Here is a 19129-nt window from a genome sequence, read left to right as displayed (position 1 = left end):
CATCCCCCCCCCCCCCGCCCCCGCCATCTCAACATCTTGTCATTGCCCCTTACAATTTTAAGTGTGCTTTCTTAAATACATATCACTATGTATGGAATTAACATAAACCATATTTAAGCAATACTGTATATACACAAATAATTTTTTTCGCCCGTGGATTTTTTTTAAGGTGGTTTTATTAAAGCACGGGGACAGGACCCGTGGGCAGAAAGAGCTGCCTCACCTGTGGGTCTGTTTTAGGTGAAGTTCTAATTCATATATAGCTCTTAAGATTTTACCTCATTATGACTAAAATTTGCATAGCTTATTTATTTTTCAAATGTATTTTAATTTGAAAGCAGAGATGTTTTCCACTGGACTAAAACTTTCAACCAACAATGCCATATGAAAGGCGCTTTGCAAAGAAGCCTATATACATTATCATGTACCCCTGTACATGCTATGATTATTCCCACTGTACTGAAGAAATAATTGGGGCAAATGTCATACTACCCCCAAAACTTAACAGCAGATACTACTATGGCATGCTCACAGGGGGAGGAGTCATCTAATTATTGTCTAGTAAAAAAAAAAAAAGCAACATTTTATTAGCTGAAATGGCAGATAATATATCATCAGGCTGATTCTTCATAATAGGTTTCAATATTTAACATGAAATAAGCAGATTTTCAGACCATATTTAATGCATTTAAGATATCAAGCTTTCAGAGCTTTCTTCCGTAGATGGCAATAGAGGAACTCCTCTTTCTTCATAATTAAACATCTGCCTTTTTGGGTGTCTTCCAATGACACGAATCCTCTCCTCTAGCTCTAATTTTACTAATTTCCTGGACATTTTGCTCACTAATATTAATTTCCTATGATTTTAACCCTCATGAGTTTTTGAATTCTGTAATATTCATTGGAATTTCCTGAGATTTTGTTTTAATCAACCCATCATCTTTTAGGATTAGCTGAAAGATTGTTACTTATAGGAAATTTTCGTAAGTCAAATAACGTGAACTACCTGAGGATACACATGGATTAACTAACCAGCTGTTACCTTCAGAAAGTATTCCTGCACTTCTGACACTGGAAGTTCTCATTGTTTTATTTTTTGTCCCTGTGCATTTTTATATATACACATAAGTGCACTACAATTGAAAATGAGGTTTCCTAGACCTTGATCAAATGATCCTTATTCCTGAAGATTAATTGATAAGAAGACTTTGAACAATAAGAAGTATGGTTCAATAGATATACATGTGACCAGAAGAGAATGAGGTGTCCAAAAATAAGTTTAGCAATAGCTACATGTATACCAATAATGAATGAGAAGTAATTTTCTATATTAGGAGAATGCAGAAACAAAAATTTAAGAATTACCAAAAATATTAGTGTATTTGTCTACATAAAATCTTTATATGTAAAAAGGAAAAAAAAAACAGAAGAAAAATATATTAAAGCTGTATATTTTGTATTAACTACATCTTTATTTTCCATAAACCTATTATCAAAATATATTAAAATTTGGGATGCCTGGGTGGCTCAGTTGGTTAAGCGTGTGCCTTCGGCTCAGGTCATGATCCCGGAGTCCTGGGATCCAGTCCCACATCAGGCTCCCTGCTCAGTGGAGAGCCTGCTTCTCTCTCTGCCTGCTGCTCCCCCTGCTTGTGCTCACTCTCTCTCTCTTTCCCTGATAAATAAATAAATAAAATCTTGAAAAATAAATAAAATAAAATAAAATAAAATAAAATAAAATAAAATAAAATAAAATATAATATAATATAATATAATATAATATAATGAGAAGTATTATGATCAGGTAATCCTTTCCAAAAAATACATTAAATAGTAGCAGAACAAAAGGAAATTGATTTAACCTTTCGGGTGACAAAGAAATGCAAAGAAATGACAATGAGCTACAACATGATGTACTAATTTGACAAACTTTTTGAAAAAATATATCTAAATTTATAAGGCTGCAAGAAAGTAAGAAAATTTTACTCTCTTGCATTGCTGATGGTAGTATAAATGGATGCCACCGTTTTGTCATGGAATCCATGATAGCAGTCAGTGAGGTTGGATTTCAGGCTGGGGATGGATGCCTGTGGCACTGGATTCTTTTCACGCATCTCGGGTTGCTCTTGTCATTTCAATCTTTAGGAGTGTTTACTGTTTAAAAATGAAGTGTCTGTCTATGTGTCTATATTATAATCTCTATTTCAGCACCTTTATTCCTGATGTTCAGATCCTCATACACTTCTTAGAATCATATTTGCCTAATTTTTTTCTGATTGGCAATTTTGTAGATTTCTGTTAGTCCCATGAATGGAATGAATAAACTACACACCTATTATATGTATATATACCATATATGTATATATACCATATAGTATATGTATGTGTGTGTGTGTGTGTGTGTGTATGGAGAGAGAGAGAGAGGGAGGGAGGGAGTGTTTTGGAATTAAACTGCTGTTTGTGTTCACTATCTACAGACGTTGATTCTTGTCAACAACAAAATTAACAAAATCAGCCCTGGAGCATTCACACCTTTGTTGAAACTGGAACGACTTTATCTGTCCAAGAATCATCTGAAGGAATTGCCAGAAAAAATGCCCAAAACTCTGCAGGAGCTGCGTGCCCATGAGAATGAGATCACCAAAGTGCGAAAAGCTGTGTTCAACGGACTGAACCAGATGATCGTCGTAGGTACAGATATTCTTATAACTCTAAGGCCAGAATCGAAGGTCCACCTTAAAAGATTCCAAGTAAGCTAGAGCTTCAGGAAGGTAAATTAGCTAGAATTTACATGTCTTTAGCCTGTAGGAGTAAGAGTAGCAGGCAGAAGTGAGATTCACAATTCAAAATTGTGCCTTATAAGGTTTTTATTTCTTGTCCTCAAGGATATGAGAATGGGGAGAAAACTCTAGGGCCAAAGTCACCCTCCTGCATGCCCAAGATGGGGGATGGAATTAAGCAGTGATTAGTTAGAGATGTGTGGAGATACCTTTCCATCATGGGAATTGTTTCTATTCTGAACATCTGTAAACCATTTGCTTTAAACAATGTGTTCTAACGTTTTGCTCTATGTGCGGTAAAAAAATGGTGATTTTATAATTGGCTTACAAGATGCTAATGTCAAATTATATAACATTTTAATTCATCTCAGGAAAGTAATAGCCCCATAATAAGTGTGACTTATTAACACTTGTTTTTGTTGATTCCTGTGCAAACCTGTATATGCACTTTAAATAATCTTCTTGTTATTGTTTTTGCGACTATTGCTTTTTCCACAAATCTTTGTGTTTGTCTGTTGTTTTAAAAAGAGAAAATTTTACCTCAGTTTGCTATCCTTCTGAAGAGTGTGTCCTTTAATTTCTCTTTTGTTTCTCAGTCAAGTTGTTATCGACCCAAATTTCTTTTAAAATCCTTGTTGAAACAGAACTACTCTGACTTGCAATAGCCTGATATTGTAAATAAAGCTTTGTGCTTATTGCATTTGTAGAACTGGGCACCAACCCACTGAAGAGCTCAGGAATCGAAAATGGAGCCTTCCAGGGAATGAAGAAGCTCTCCTACATCCGCATTGCTGACACCAACATAACCACCATTCCGCAAGGTGATCGAAAACTCTCCAAGGCAGTTTGAACACCTAAATCTTAAAACTTTAACATTTAAAAAAAAACTGTTTTGGAAATTTAAACGGTGACTAAAGTAGCGAACATTATGTCTGGCAAATTGTTTACCCTTGGAAGTGTTTCTGTTGAGCCTGGATGACCCCTGGGCCATTGAGGCCCATGGTAGAGATGGCTGAACCCATCTACCTATAAAGTCTCTTCTAAGATATAACTTAACACATAATGGTGTCATATTAAAGAATTGTGATAAAAAAATTGTGATAGAACAAAGGAAAAAGTACAGTTACTTAAAAAATAGACTGCCATAGTGGCATTAAAAAATAGATACATGAAACCTCTGAAATTGGGCCAATTTGTACTTTGAGTCTCCCAATTTTTAGTGGATTCCTTTCCATCTCAGGCATTATTATCTGATAAGAGCACCCGCAGATGCCGTGCTCTTGTATGATCATGGCGCTTGTATGTGCAGAGTGTGTGGATTTTGGTCTGTATGCTTGAGTTCAATTTGTCCCTAACTCGTTCTAACGCCTTGGACAAGTTATTCAATATTTATACCTCAATTTCTTTTTTTTTTTTTAAGATTTTATTTATTTATTTGACAGAGAGAGACAGCCAGCGAGAGAGGGAACACAAACAGGGGGAGTGGGGGGCGCCTGGGTGGCACAGCGGTAAAGCGTCTGCCTTCGGCTCAGGGCGTGATCCCGGCGTTACGGGATCGAGCCTCACGTCAGGCTCCTCCACTATGAGCCTGCTTCTTCCTCTCCCACTCCCCCTGCTTGTGTTCCCTCTCTCACTGGCTGTCTCTATCTCTGTCAAATAAATAAATAAAAAATCTTTAAAAAAAAAAAGAAAAAAAACAAACAAACAAACAGGGGGAGTGGGAGAGGAAGAAGCAGGCTTCCAGCGGAGCAGGGAGCCCAATGTGGGGCTCGATCGCAGGACCCTGGGATCACGCCCTGAGCCAAAGGCAGACGCTTAATGACTGAGCCACCGAGGCGCCCCTATGCCTCAATTTCTTTCTTTTTTATTTTTAATTATTTATTTATTTGACAGAGAGAGAGAGAGAAAGCACAGGTAGGCAGAGGAGTAGGCAGAGGGAGAGGGTGAAGCAGGCTCCCTGCCGAGCAGGGAGACTGACTCGGGGCTTGATTCCAGGACCCTGGGATCATGACCTGAGCCAAAGGCAGATGCTTAACCAGCTGAGCCACCCAGGCGCCCCTGCCTCAATTTCCTTGTTCATGAAGTGGTAATAGCACTAATATACAACTCATTGGTTTGTCTTAAAATTAAATAAGTTTGGAGAAATATCTGGTATACAAATAAGCAGCAGATTAATATTACCTTTTATTATTTCTTAAAAGTATTTTGACACTCATTTTGCTTAGGCAAAGTACCAAACGCCAGAGACAGAACAGTGATTAGGGTATTCTCCCTGCCTTCAAGGAGCTTATTGCCCAGAGCAAAGTCAGAAAGGTAAACGGCAGTTGTCGCACAGCCTTGTGCTAAGGGCTACCTGGGAGAGGCACAGAAGCCCATTTTGTGAATCAGAAAAGAAATCAAATCACCAAAAAAGCAATTCTTCTAATTCTCATATTTTCCCTGCCCTAGGGTTTTAGTCTCACAAAAGCCCCTCTATATTCTCAAAATTTCCCCTCCATTTGGCCCTTTCTCAGCTTAGGTATCTTGTTCTTGGACTGGGTACAAAATATAGGTTCTTGCCCACAAAAAACAATTAGCCTTCACTGTGTTTTCACAGAAATGTCAGCTCCCAAGAGGCTATATTGTTTGTTTCTCATAGTCCATAGTCTCTCATGCTTCATTCCCCCTTCTGAATACCCCCCCTTTCTTTATCCCTTTCTTCTCCTACCTATCTTCCTACTTCTTATGTTCCATAGATGAGAGAAACCATATGATAATTGTCTTTCTCTGCTTGACTTATTTCACTTAGCATAATCTCCTCCAGTGCTATCCATGTTGCAGCAAATGTTGAGAACTCGTTCTTTCTGATAGCTGAGTAATATTCCATTGTATATATGGACCACAGCTTCTTAATCCAGTCATCTGTTGAAGGGCATCTCGGTTCTTACCACCCCTTGCCCTCTTCACAGTCTTTCTGCTACAGAGGATGTTTTTATGCCCATAATAGCAACTGCTGGGATAGAGTAGATAGATAGATAGATAGATGATAGATAGATAGATAGATAGATGATAGATAGATAGATAGATAGATAGATAGATAGATAGATAGACAAGATTGAGCCAGTTTATAAAGCACCTTCATGCTTGGGCCTCCAACTTGTTGCATCGTAACAAGTGTTTCGTGTTTTTTTTTATCCTCAGTGCAGATGTGTATATATCTACATATATATAATATACATGTTATATATATTTATATTATCCCCACTGCAGATGTATATATATATTTTAATATATTTTATATTTTAATAATATTTTAAACTTTAAATTGTATTTAATTATATTTTATATATTACATATACACATACATCTTGCCCAAAGCTATAGAGCTGTAGGAGGTGAAGTAAAAAAGCTGGAATTTAAAGTCCAGGTCTTTTCCACTACTTCATGCAGCCACATGACTTGCGTTAAACACAATCTTTGATTTTGCTCTCCTTAATGCCTCCCCCCAAATATGACTCGGGAGCACATTTCATCACTTCGCGATCTGTATTCCTTATGTCTTCTCCCTATCCTAGGCAGTCTTTTCTCACCATCTCTAGCTTACTTTTATGTATTAAACACTTACTGTAAAAATTCTAGTAACTGAATTTTGTTAGGCACTTATTAATACCAGGTATTGTGCCGAATGCTTTTTATGGATTCTTCTCTATGAATTGCAAACCATTCTTCTATAGTCATATTATCACACCTGTTTAATAAACAAGGAAAATAAAGCTTAAATACATGAAGTACATTGTGCCCAAGGTCCTGCGGCTAGGAGGTGGCCAGGCTGGGGCTGTGCTGACGCCAGAGTTCATGTCCGTGACCATCGTACCCTGCTGCCAAACTGAGTCCTTCCTCCTATGATATTTATGCCAATAAAATAGATGAGTCTGCCTTTCCTAAACTTGACCCTGAAGCCTGAACATCGCCAGCCTCTGGGAGTCTTAATGTGCACACATCTGCCATCAATGACAGAAACTCAAGGCAGTGGAGTGAAGTGGAGACTTATGAGTTCTCCACGTAGACCGTATGGGAGACAGGTCTGACTCAGCCACTTTGTTGTTCTGTGACTTTAGGCTAATTATGGCACATCTCCAAAACCTCAGTTTTGTGGTCTATGAAATGGAGGTCTTACTGACACCTATCTTCTAGGATATTTGTGAGGATTAATAGACACAAATTAGATGTGTAATGTGCGTACATAGTATCTGGCCCAGAGGAAGCTTTCAATATATTTACCTTAAAAATGGAAAGGGAAATGAAAAAAAAAAAAAGTAACTAGAGTATAGGTTCTCAGCTAAATGCTACAGTGGCAAAGGTTACTGATATTCTTGATAAATGTGCCTCTCTCTATCATATTGCAAAGTTTTCTTCCACCGTCAAACTTTCTCCTGGCTATAACTTTCCTTTTGGGAAACTGATACTGCAGAAGGGAAGACACTTAGAACCTAGGTAAGATTATGGATGTGACGATAATTGTTGTTCTAGAGACACTACGTTTTTAAAAACATCTTTTCATGGTGATAGGAAAGAAAAGATGTATATTCAATTTGCTTTGTTATATAGTCACTTAGTAATTACATGTAGGAGAAGTATTTTAAAAATCCACATTTATTTATTCTAAGGAGATTTGAGGGGTTGAAATCCGTTGTTCCAAGAGTACCTGCGGTCTCCTGGTATTTAGTCATAAGAATGACTCAATTGTGATTTTGTTACCGGACCCCAAGACCACGTTCTTGAGCCTCCATGTTGTAGAAATAAACACTGAACTCAAGAGAAAGAAAGCCGGCGGAGTTAATTAGAGATAGCTTGCCTACAAGGGAGCCAACAGGAAAGAGGAATGTTGCTCTCTGAAGGGGTATTGTGCAAGGAATGGACAAGGCAATTTTCCAGCGGGCAAGGGACTGGAAGTAGGGAGGCATTCTTCAATCCCACGGTCATTAACTTGTGGTCATTACTTCTCAGTGGACACAAGACAATCACAGGATGCCTTTCTCCATGGTTGACATTCTTTTAGGGCTCCTGAAAAATAGAAATACTTGTGCAAGCAGGCTTTCAATTGTTACTTGTAATTTTGCCCAGACAACCATTACTCCTAACGACTATCATCTCGTTTGTTCGCTTTCCCAGAAGGAGGTATTTGTCTCTAAGCTTATGGAAACTTTTAACCTTTGCCTCAGACCAGTGGCTTTACAGGACTTAAGTCCCTCTGGCTTTTCCTACACTGTCTCAATTTCATTTCCTTCAGTTAAGAGCTTGCTATTTTAACTCCCTTTGACCATCTGGGAGCATATTACATTCACTACTTGGCAGCTAGAAAACCTCCAAAATTCGTAACCTTGAGTGTCTATTTCTTCATCAGTGAAAGGGGGGTCCACAAAAAAATAATTTGTAAACTGAAAAAATTAAATGAGCGAAGTTAACGAAAGTACCAGTAACAGCGTTCGCTGCATGACAGACTTTCAGTGAGCAGCGGTTCCCTTCCTTAGCGCCTCCCGCACAAAACATAGTGCCGTAGAGAAACTACTAAGTTTAAATCAGATATGGACTAAACTTTTTCATGAAAGAGATGGTATTGACAGCATTCAGTGGTATGCCATGAAAATTTTCATACCCAACATAACCTGCAGTTTCCCAACTTTGTTCCTTATGGACAAATAACCAACATTCTCTGCTAAGCAGATGTTAGTTCGACATGTAACCAATTTGCTCTTTTCTTTGTAGTTGTGGCTATTCTTGTAAGTGGAACAATATGCTCCTTGAAAAGCTGTATAAAAGCATCATATATCCTCAGATGGCAGGAGGAAATGAAAATAAAATATTTAAACTTTTATATTAATATTACTAAATTTTTAGAAATCACAGCCTTTCGAGAAGTACTATCTAGAGGTTTCATGGATACGTTGGATCTAAAATTATTTCCCCAGGTGTTCTCCATATGGCAGATCACTTGCTTCTAGGCCTCGGCATTCCTCTTGTGTAAAGAAACAGTCTTGATTTAAAAGGTCTAAGTAAGTGTTAGCTCTTTCTACACATCCATGTTGTAGACGCACTTGAGTTTTGTTTCGTTTGTTTTTGTTTTTTAATGTGGAAAAGCTGATTAAGACTAAGGCCAGCATGCTCTATCAAGTGTTAGTTATTAATGAGACTATTGTTGAAATACCTCATTAAATTTGTATATAGGTTTAACGTATACATGATCTATTATAATTTAAATGCTTAACTCATTTTAAAGTTGTCTCTTTTATCGGTGACAGTGTTAACTTGGTAACAAAGGTGTAGGAAACTAACGAGTTTCAGGGTTTGACTTCAGTTCTATGATTGCATCCTAAAAATTACTAGGACAAAAATCTACTACGTGATAAACACAGTCCATGTTTCTGTTAAAATCGATCTACAAGAAAAGTAAGAAGTGCTTGTCCTACTTTCAAAAGCCTCTATTATTATGAAAGGGATGAAGAAAAAGATAAAAAGCAAAACTGATGGAAAAGATGAAAAGCACATCCTTTGAAACTATGTCTGGTGGCAAATTGGTGGCCTAGGTGCTCGTTAAGTCTGTCTACATCCTGTAATTACATTTCTCTGCTAATTTAACATTCTGTATTTCTCTATTCCAGGTCTTCCTCCTTCCCTTACTGAATTACATCTTGAAGGCAACAAAATCACCAAAATTGATTCATCTAGCCTAAAAGGACTGAATAATTTGGCTAAGTAATAATATTCTTTCATGACCTTACATCAGTAAAATGGCCAGATATATTAGTACCCACTTGCTCCGAATTAGAAACACACTGGGTGCTTGCTGTTTTTGTTGTTGGTCCTAACAACTTCAAACCTCAGCAGGCCCAATTATTTATTTAAAAAACAATGGAACAGTGTACTTACCATAACCATGAAGGGTATCTACCATATTGTTTTTAGATTAAGACATATCTTCTGTACAAGGCACCTGATTAAATCAGTATGTTCATTCAATATGTTCTTAGTTGCATGAAACAGAAGGTTGAGTAAATTATAACACAGTGTCCAGAATTTGAAAATGCCTTAAAATGAAAGTTACCAGGACATGGAAATATTGGGCAGCCCACCCTATAGTATTGGAATAATTATGATGAGATTCTCTCACTTCTGTTCTTTGAAGAGTTTAAAATGTCTGTGGACATTTAGTGCAGTCTAACAAAAGAAGTTTGTTTGTTTTTCTGGTCCTTCTTAACTTTTTGTTTTTCCTGATAGATAGTCATTCATTCCTTTTTTGCTTTCTAGCCTAACTTTAATCTTTCACCACTTACAATCCAGTTAAGTAATAAAAAGAGGGGAATGCGTGCAAACTACTTGCTTTATCTTCAAGAAACACTCGGCTCTTGAACTGTATTACTGAATGTTCTTACAAAGGAGCACGGTGTTATGCCAAAGTGACTCACTCCTCTTTTATCTTTCTAAATTTTATGGTAGATAAATAAATATAAAGTTTTCATTTATCCTTGAGAATTAGCTAAGACCAGATGATGTATAATACAGCTTTTCTCATTTCTGTGGAGATTTCCCGTGAGCCGATGGATGGTGAGGGCTGGAGGTGAGCCTGTGCACGTGACTCTAGCTATCTTACTCTGTGTCTCAGATGATAAGAAATCATTTATCTAAAGATATTTGAATTATAGTCTCTAATACAGCAGCTATATTTCAAAATAGCATTATGCATCACTGACCTTCCTTTGTGATTTGGTCCCTCTACCCGCAGAAATCTATAGGAAGATAAGTTACATTGCCTATTGTGTCCGACTGTCTTTAGGACAGCTAGTAAGTAGTAGTAGTAATAGTAGAGGTGAACAATAATCTAATTCCAAATATGGTAAATCATTAATAATATCTGTGCCTTTTTAGAAGAAAAATTCATTTTGTACTGAAAGTGATATGGAGATTTTTTTTTTAATTCCATACATTGCATTGGAACAGACTGACTCAGTGGCCAAGCAAACTCTTCTGACTCTTGAATTTATCAAATTTCCTGTTAGAATCAAGTCCAGAAACATCTGTCTATGAAACCATCACATCCTCATGTTGTTTACTCTTCACTGATGTTGGAACACAAGCGGTATTTTAGTGTTGAACGTCAAAACTGTGAAAAGAAGAAAAAAGCAGCCCCTGATCTCGGAACATTGTTACAGGGCAAATATTCCAATTAATTACTAGGAACAAGTGGGAAGAAAATAGTATATGTCTCTCTCCAAAAATATGAGATGGTTTTCAGGCAAACTTCCCTTCTGTTATACATGTAGACGTCTATGATCATCTCCCTTAGTAGGTGGCTTTTATTCTTTGAGGAAAGAATCATGGCTTTTGAGCTGTGTGTCCCTCTGCCTTCATAAGCCTAGGATAACATCTCAAACATAGTAGGTCCTCAAAAACATTTATTGATTGAAAACATAAATAAATCATCTGAAAAGTGAAGTTTCTTTGAATCAGTTGTTAGGAATATCGTATTCTAAAACCGAATTAGCCCAAAATTGGATATGGGACTTGAAGTGTTGTAAGGAATAGGAGACATGTTTCTACAATAGAAAAGAAAAGACCAGAAACAAGGGATAAATGTCTAAGACTGGGGGCAGGGGTGGGGGGAGCAAAATGTCCTCAGCCAAGATGCCAGGTTAATAAGATAAACCAACCATTTTATTAATAGCCTAAAATCAATATACCATGATCTCAATTATTTCAAATACCAAGCCATGATAAAAATGGAAAGACTTTGGTTATATAAACCAAAAGGGCTCAAAGATCAGAACTAGCTGAAGGCAAGCAAAAACCATCCTACAGAAAGTTCCCAAGCCTTTCCCACCACATTTGAAGGAGCTCAGCAGACTCCTCCTCTTTCTCTTGGAGCTAGAATTCTGGCTCTCTTTCATTACCTTGTTGTCTCATCCCTGGTACCCCCTCTCTGCCCTCGAGGACTGGCAGCACCCTGCTTCTGATGGAGAGTCATACATCCCCCGAATGCCAAATACATTAACCTTTTCTCCAAGTCAACTTCTGCCTTTTGAATCCCATTTACTAGGAAGGGACCTCACAGATGCAGAACTTTGACCTTTTGTGCATTTACTTTAAAAAATGCAACCCAAAACTTTGAGTGGCATTGTATAAGAAACATCAAAGGGGCTAAGAAAGAGACACTTTAGGTCAGAGATCGAGGCCAGAAGCCGGGCATGTTGGCACCAGGCAAATTCTGATAGTAACAGATGGTCGCTGATAAGCTCAAATGAAAGAAAAATGCTAATTCTATTAACCTTCCTGGCAGGTACGTTTATTGATTCATTAGATCCTTCTACCTTTTATTTCCAATGAATAAATTTATATAATAAATATACAATTATTTGATTTCCAAAGTGACCAAGATGATAATAGTATTCCTTTTAGTTTTCTCTGGAATGAATTCATTATATTCATTATACAAAGAAATCACTTCAACAGCTATTCATTGATCATAACAAGTTCTGTGTTAATACTGGGTATGCCACAAAACAGCCACTTTTCTCTAGGAGACACACACAAATCCACAGTCCCTTGAGTTTTTGAAGAGGGTGACAACAGGACTGTTTACGAGGGGTTGCCTATCCAGTCTGGTACAGTCAGAGGAGTTTCAAGGAGAGTGACTCTAAGCTGGGAACTTAAAAACAAATGGGCTTTATCCAAGCTCAGAAAGGTTGGACAAAGCATTCGAGGCAAAGGGAACAGTAAGTGCAAAAACAAAGAGAAGTCCTTTTCCGTTGACTGGATAAATCACACAATGCCTGCGAGGAGGGCAGCCGTGGGGGTGCACGCGTTCATTTCTGCTTTCTTTTGCAGGTTGGGACTGAGTTTTAACAGCATCTCTGCTGTTGACAATGGCACTCTAGCCAACACTCCTCATCTGAGGGAACTTCACTTGGACAACAATAAGCTTATCAAAGTGCCTGGTGGACTGGCGGAGCATAAGTACATCCAGGTAAGGCCACACCACGAAATGTGAGGAGTATCTAGGGAGCGAACGTCCCTACTGGGATGTTAGGAGGCAGGAAGGGAAGCTCTGCTTACAAATCTTTTTTTGCAGAAAGATGTTTTTAATGTGTCCACATAAATAGTCATTCTGGTTACATGAAAAACATAGGTTAAAATTATTATTTTTTTAAATAGGACTATTACCTTAAACTTATTACAGTGATGACTTCCAGAATATAATATTTTTAATGAAGCAGGCAAGCTAGTTTCAAGTCATAGATCAGTGTAACAGAAGCCTACTGGTTGAAAAAGATGATATAATTTGTGCAGCATGGATATGAAATAAAATAGCAGTTGTAACTTTAAGCTTCAACAGATGTCACATAGGTCAAAAGGGAATGTTTAGCTAATAGTGTGACTGAGTTAACTTTATATAGCTTATCAAGGTATAGTACAATCATAAGGTTAAGAAGATACGGTCCAGGGGTCCACGGTGGTAACAGAGCTTTCTAGTCTGTTAATCTATAAATGTAAGGCATGCTCATTAGTTTAAATAGTAACATTTTCATATAGAATAGCATAAGAGGGGCGCCTGGGTGGCACAGCGGTTAAGCGTCTGCCTTCGGCTCAGGGCGTGATCCCAGCGTTATGGGATCGAGCCCCACATCAGGCTCTTCTGCTGGAAGCCTGCTTCTTCCTCTCCCACTCCCCCTGCTTGTGTTCCCTCTCTCGCTGGCTGTCTCTATCTCTGTCTAATAAATAAATAAAATCTTTAAAAAAAAAAAAAAAAAAAAAGAATAGCATAAGACTTCCATTGTTACTTTGAGGAAATAGAACAAATAAGTTATTCAAATTTTATATTTAAAAAATAATGTGGTAATTTTTAGATTTTATGTATTTGGTTATTTTATCTAATTTTTTGGTTTCTTTAAATGTCATATTTAAGTTGTTTCTTTCAGACATTTACAAAGGTACTTATTTCAATCATGATGATTTAGGAATTATACATTGGAGGTGCCTGGGTGGCACAGTGGGTTGAGTGTCAGACTCTTGGTTTCGGCTCAGGTCATGACGTCGGGGTTGTCAGGTGGAACCCCACATTGGGCTCTGTGCTCAGCGGGGAGTCTGCTTAAGATCCTCTCTCACTCTCCCTCCGCCCCTCACTGCTGTGCTCCTATTCTCTCTCTCTCAAATAAATAAACAAATCTTTAAAAAAAAAAGGAAATTATACCCTGACATTGATGCTCTATAGAGAAATCCTTTTTATAAAGCTGCTGTTTTGGTAACGAAGCATTTCCACTTCTTTGCTCGGGATTCAGGATAGGTTTGTCCCTTACTCTGCTGCCAGTCAATGTCAATTTGTTACTGATCTCTCTTCTTTTTTTTTATTGAGTTGTGACAAAAACTCCAAATGAAATTGATATATTATGATTTGCATAAGGTTTCTGTTGGTGGTGGGCATTTTGGGGCAGGCAGTTATTTTACTCTCATTTTTATATTCTAGAATAATCAATTTTACCTTCTTGGTTGCTATTTTTCAAGCGTCAGTCTGGATGCATTACTGAGTCCATAAAATAAGTTTAATGAGTTAATTAAGAACATTTATGGGATAGGCTAGGCTACAATAGTTTAGGATGAATGGAAAAATAAAATATCACTGTAATGGTAAGTATTTCATAAAAACTTTGTTTAAATGCACAGATTTATATATACTAAATATATGTATTGGTTTCTAATTGTGGGTCACAAAGAAAAATTATAAAACATGCTATTTTGAAATCTTTGTTGAATATCAACAAATCTCATGGGCATTCACACAGGGCCTCAGTCTTGGTTTTTCACCTCTAATTGGCTATCCATGCACCCAATTCACCTCCCTTCTTATAGGCTCTTAGGGATTTCACCTACTTTACTGTCTTTCTTGTAAGTATATCATTCAGTTATTTTTAGCAAAATTATATTGTTCTCTTCAACCATTACCACAATCCAGTTCTTTTTTTTTTTTTTTTTTTAGATTTTATTTATTTATTTGAGAGAGAGAGAGAGCATGGAGGGGTCAGGCAGAGGGAGAGGGAGAAGCCAACTCCACTGAGCAGGGAGCCTGACATGGGCCTCAGTCCCAGCCCTGAGATCATGACCTGAGCCAAAGGCAGATGCTTAACTGACTGAGCCACTCAGGTGCCCCCACCACAATCCAGTTCTAACACTTCTATTACCCCGCAAATATTCCTCTTCCTTTTTCTAGTCAATTTTCAATCTCATCTACCACAGGAGATCATTCATCTAATTTCTACCTCCATGGATTTGCCTTTCCTGGACATTTCATATAAATGGAATCACTTACTGTAATGGTTTTAGGTATCATAGCATGAATCCTAGCATGTATCAGTAGTCCATTTTTATCGGTGAATAACATTCCATTATATGGATATACCACATTTTATTTGCTAGCACTACACCCCTTTTGATTACTGTAGCTTTTGATTGTGTTTTGAAATCGGGAGTGAAGGTCTTTTAACTTTGCTCTTATTTTATTTTATTTATTTATTTATTTATTTATTTATTTATTTGAGAGAAAGAGTGAGTGAGTGAGTGAGTGAGTGAACATGGGTGGGGAGGGAGGGGCAGAGGGAGAAGCAGACTCCCCACTGAGCAGGGAGCCTGACACGGGGCTCAATCCCAGGACCCTGAGATCATGACCTGAGCCAAAGTCAGATGCTTAACCAACTGAGCCACCCAGGCATCCCTATTTTGTTCTTATTTTTCAAAATTGTTTTGGCTATTCTTGTTTCTTTGCATTTTCATATAAATTTTAGAATCAGCTTGTTCATTTTTGTAAATAGAGCCTGCTAGGACTTTAATAAGGATGTGGTGGATTTATAGATAAATTAGGGCAGAATTGTTATCTTAATACTATTGAGTGTTCCAATTCATAAGTGTGGAATATTTCTCCATTTCATATTATTTAATTTCTCACAGCAATGCTTTTTTCATTTTTAGTATACACATCTTACAATTCTTTTATTAAGTGTAACCTTATTTTCTTTATTATTTTTGATAACTGCTGTGAATGAACGGTTGACCTTAATTTCATTTTTGAATTGTTTTTTGGTAGTATATGCAAATACAATTGATTTTTGTATATTAATCTTCTATCCCGGTACTGTGCTGAAGTTGTTTTTAGTTGCAGAAGTTTTTGTGCACTTCTTTGGGTATCCCATATTTGGGATCATGTCATTTATAAATAAAGTCAGTTTTTATTATTCTTTTCTTGTTTGAATTATTTTCATTTATTTTTCTTGCTTCACTGCACTGGCTAGAATCTCCAGTGCGATATTGAATAGAAGTGATGAAATTAGACATCTTTGCCTCATTTACTATTTTAAGAGTGGAGTGGACATTCAGTCTTTTACCATTCAGCATGATGTTAACTACCAGTCTTTTGTAGATGCTCTTTATCGAGTTGAGAAAGTTCTCTTCTGTTCTTAAGTTTATTGAAGATTTTTATCATGATGTGTATTCAAATGTTTTTTGTGTGTCTATTGAGATTATCATGTGATTTTTCCTTTTATTCTCTTAATATAGTACATTAAATTAATTAATTTTTGGTTAAATCAGTTTTACATCCCTGAGATAAATCACACTCGGTCTTGGTCATAGTGTATAATCTTTTTATATGTTACGAGATACAGTTTCCCAATATTTTGTTAGAGTTGTCTATGTTTATATGAAATTTTTGATTTTAGGTTGTGCGTGTGTGTGTGTGTGTGTGTGTGTCTGTGTGATGATTTTTGTCTGGCTTCAATATTAGAAGATACTGATTTCATAAAATGAGTTGGGAATCTAGTTTTCTTTTTTACACAAATACTTGCTTTATGCCTTGATTTTTTTTTCTCTCACTTTCAATATTAGCCATCAACTCTAACCAAACGTGTTTCCCCTTTCTTACTAATAACCGCTAGGAAATAGAGAATGGTAAATGAAAAGAAATTTTCTGCTTGAGAATTATAAAAAAAATACTTGCAGGTATTGTTTGTCTTTAATATCCCTTATTTCTGTTTTTATATGGTCTCTCTCTAAACCCTTTCTTAAGGCCCTTTTCACCTGCATATAAGTGTAAATGTTCTGGTAGGTGGAACAATATTTTAAGTTAATTATTATAAGGGAGCACCTCATAGGTTTTACAACACACTTTAGAAATTGTCGCCTTCTTACTATATTTTAGCTCTGGTTGTATAAGTCACTTCTTGCCCTTCAGAATTCACATGTACATAATGGAAGTAAAAACCCATTTCTAAAGTCCTTTTCATAAGTCTAATATTTAATTTCCTGGAGAAAAATCTATGAACAAGTTACCATTATCTTAAACATAATCATAAAATACATTTCAGAAAAGAATCCTATTGAACAATAGAATTATATCCATAAGGTAGACTATGTAACACACAGTACATTTTCAGTAAAACTTTCTAGGTCTATTCATTCCAGATTCTGTGGTACTCAATGTTTCTTAGCGTTTGTAATTATTTTGATTCTAATACTGCCTGTACTCTTTTTCTTCACTATATATTATTTCCTTTTTTTGTATAATTTCATTAAAAGGTACGTCATTTTATCTTTGCCCTGAAAACATAATATTTCACATAGGCATATAACATTAAGTTATTCATATATTCATTCAACATATATTATTGAACACCTACTCTGTTCTAGTAGACACTGGTGATAGTCATGAACAAAACAGAACAAGTTTCTTTCCTCATAGAACTTTCATTCTAGAGGAGGAAAACAGACAAAACAAACAAATATATAATAAGCTATATGGTGATAATTATTTTGAAGATTTAAAGAAGTGTGAATTGGGACAGAGAATGGCAGCATTGGATAGTCAGGGAAGACATCTTTGGTAAGGAAAAGTTACATGAATTACATGAGGGAGTAAGCCCTGCAGACATCTTGGAGAAGATCAGTTCAAGTGGAAGAAACAATGTGTGCCAACCTAAGGAGGAACTGTGATTTTTGTAATAGAGGAAAAGCAAGTAGGCCAGAGTGGTTAGATTGAATAGTGAGGGGAAATGAGGTCAGAGCAGAAAGATGTCAGATCCTGTTGGGTTTGTGAGATGCGAGAACTTTGGACTTTATTCTGCATGAGATAGGAAGACACTGGAGTTTTGAGGCAAAGAATATATAACTTGGCTTACTTTTTTAAATAATTGCTCTATGAACTAAGAAAAAGGAAAGAAAGAAGAAGAAAGAAAAGAAGGAAGGAAGGAAGGAAAGAAAGAAAGAAAAGAAAGAAAGAAAAACTGATTTTAGGGCAAAAGAGGAACCAGGAAGGATGACTTCTATCATCCAGAAGGAGCAGTTTTGGACAATGTCACAGGAGTCGATATGGGGAGAAGGACTGTGTTGCATGTACATTTTGAAGATTGAGCTAGCGACATTTGTTGATGGTTGGCTAGAGAGTGTAAGAGAAAGGAAGTGTCAAGGATAAAGAATAAAGAATAAAGGGACAGGAATAAAGTATTTACATGAATGGTTCAGTCTATTTAGAGGAAAATAATCATTCTCCATTATTTCATTTTGCAGGTTGTCTACCTTCATAACAACAATATCTCTGCAGTTGGGTCTAATGACTTCTGCCCACCTGGATACAACACCAAAAAGGCTTCTTATTCAGGTGTGAGCCTTTTCAGCAACCCAGTCCAGTACTGGGAGATCCAGCCATCCACCTTCCGGTGTGTCTATGTGCGCTCTGCCATCCAGCTTGGAAATTATAAATAATTCCCAAGAAAGCCCTCGTTTTTATAACCTGGCAAAATCCCATTAATATCATTGCTCAAAAAAAAGAAAAAAAAAAAAGGAAAGCTAGATACTGGAAACTTAACTGCAATGTGGATCTTTTTCCCACATGATTTATAATACATAAGCCAAATATGCAGTTTAAATAATTGCCTACAATAAAAAAATATTTTGCCTGCCATTTTCAGAATTCTTTTTTGAAGCTTTCTGTTGATGTTAACTGAGCTATTGCAGATATTCTTATTTCCCTAAACATAAAATTTGGAGTAAATATATATATATATATATATATATATATATATATGTCAAAAATTTAGTAAAGCTTTTCTTGTTTAATTTTTAGAAGGAATCAAACAAAAAAAGTATCCATCTTCTGTAGCACATAGGGTGTTAGATCCTTTGACATTAAAGTCAGTCTTCAAATTCTGTCTAGCTCTGTGTTAATCCCCATTATTGTTGGTAAAGCCTCATTTGAATATGTAAATTCAATAAGGCTATGTAAAATTTTGCTAATGTCATCATTTTGAAAAAAAAAATAAATTTACAAATACATTCAA

General features: G+C 36.5%; 1 protein-coding gene across 2 annotated transcripts in view; it reads left to right on the top strand.

Annotated features, from left to right (window-relative positions):
* The window catches only part of DCN (decorin), a 41370-nt gene extending 22617 nt beyond the window's left edge, over positions 1–18753 (top strand). For both annotated transcript variants that reach the window (XM_008687683.2, XM_008687682.2), the window contains exons 4-8: positions 2478–2691; positions 3488–3601; positions 9419–9512; positions 12639–12777; positions 18360–18753. In XM_008687683.2, coding sequence (XP_008685905.1) covers positions 2478–2691; positions 3488–3601; positions 9419–9512; positions 12639–12777; positions 18360–18554 — 756 coding nt within the window. In that variant the 3' untranslated portion in view covers positions 18555–18753. The remainder of the gene's footprint in view (positions 1–2477; positions 2692–3487; positions 3602–9418; positions 9513–12638; positions 12778–18359) is intronic.
* The last annotated feature ends 376 nt before the right edge of the window (positions 18754–19129 follow it).

The sequence above is a fragment of the Ursus maritimus genome, unplaced genomic scaffold (genome assembly GCF_017311325.1).
Source record: "Ursus maritimus isolate PB19 unplaced genomic scaffold, ASM1731132v1 scaffold_21, whole genome shotgun sequence".
NCBI lineage: Eukaryota > Metazoa > Chordata > Mammalia > Carnivora > Ursidae > Ursus > Ursus maritimus.
This window is presented reverse-complemented; position numbering and strand designations above follow the sequence as displayed.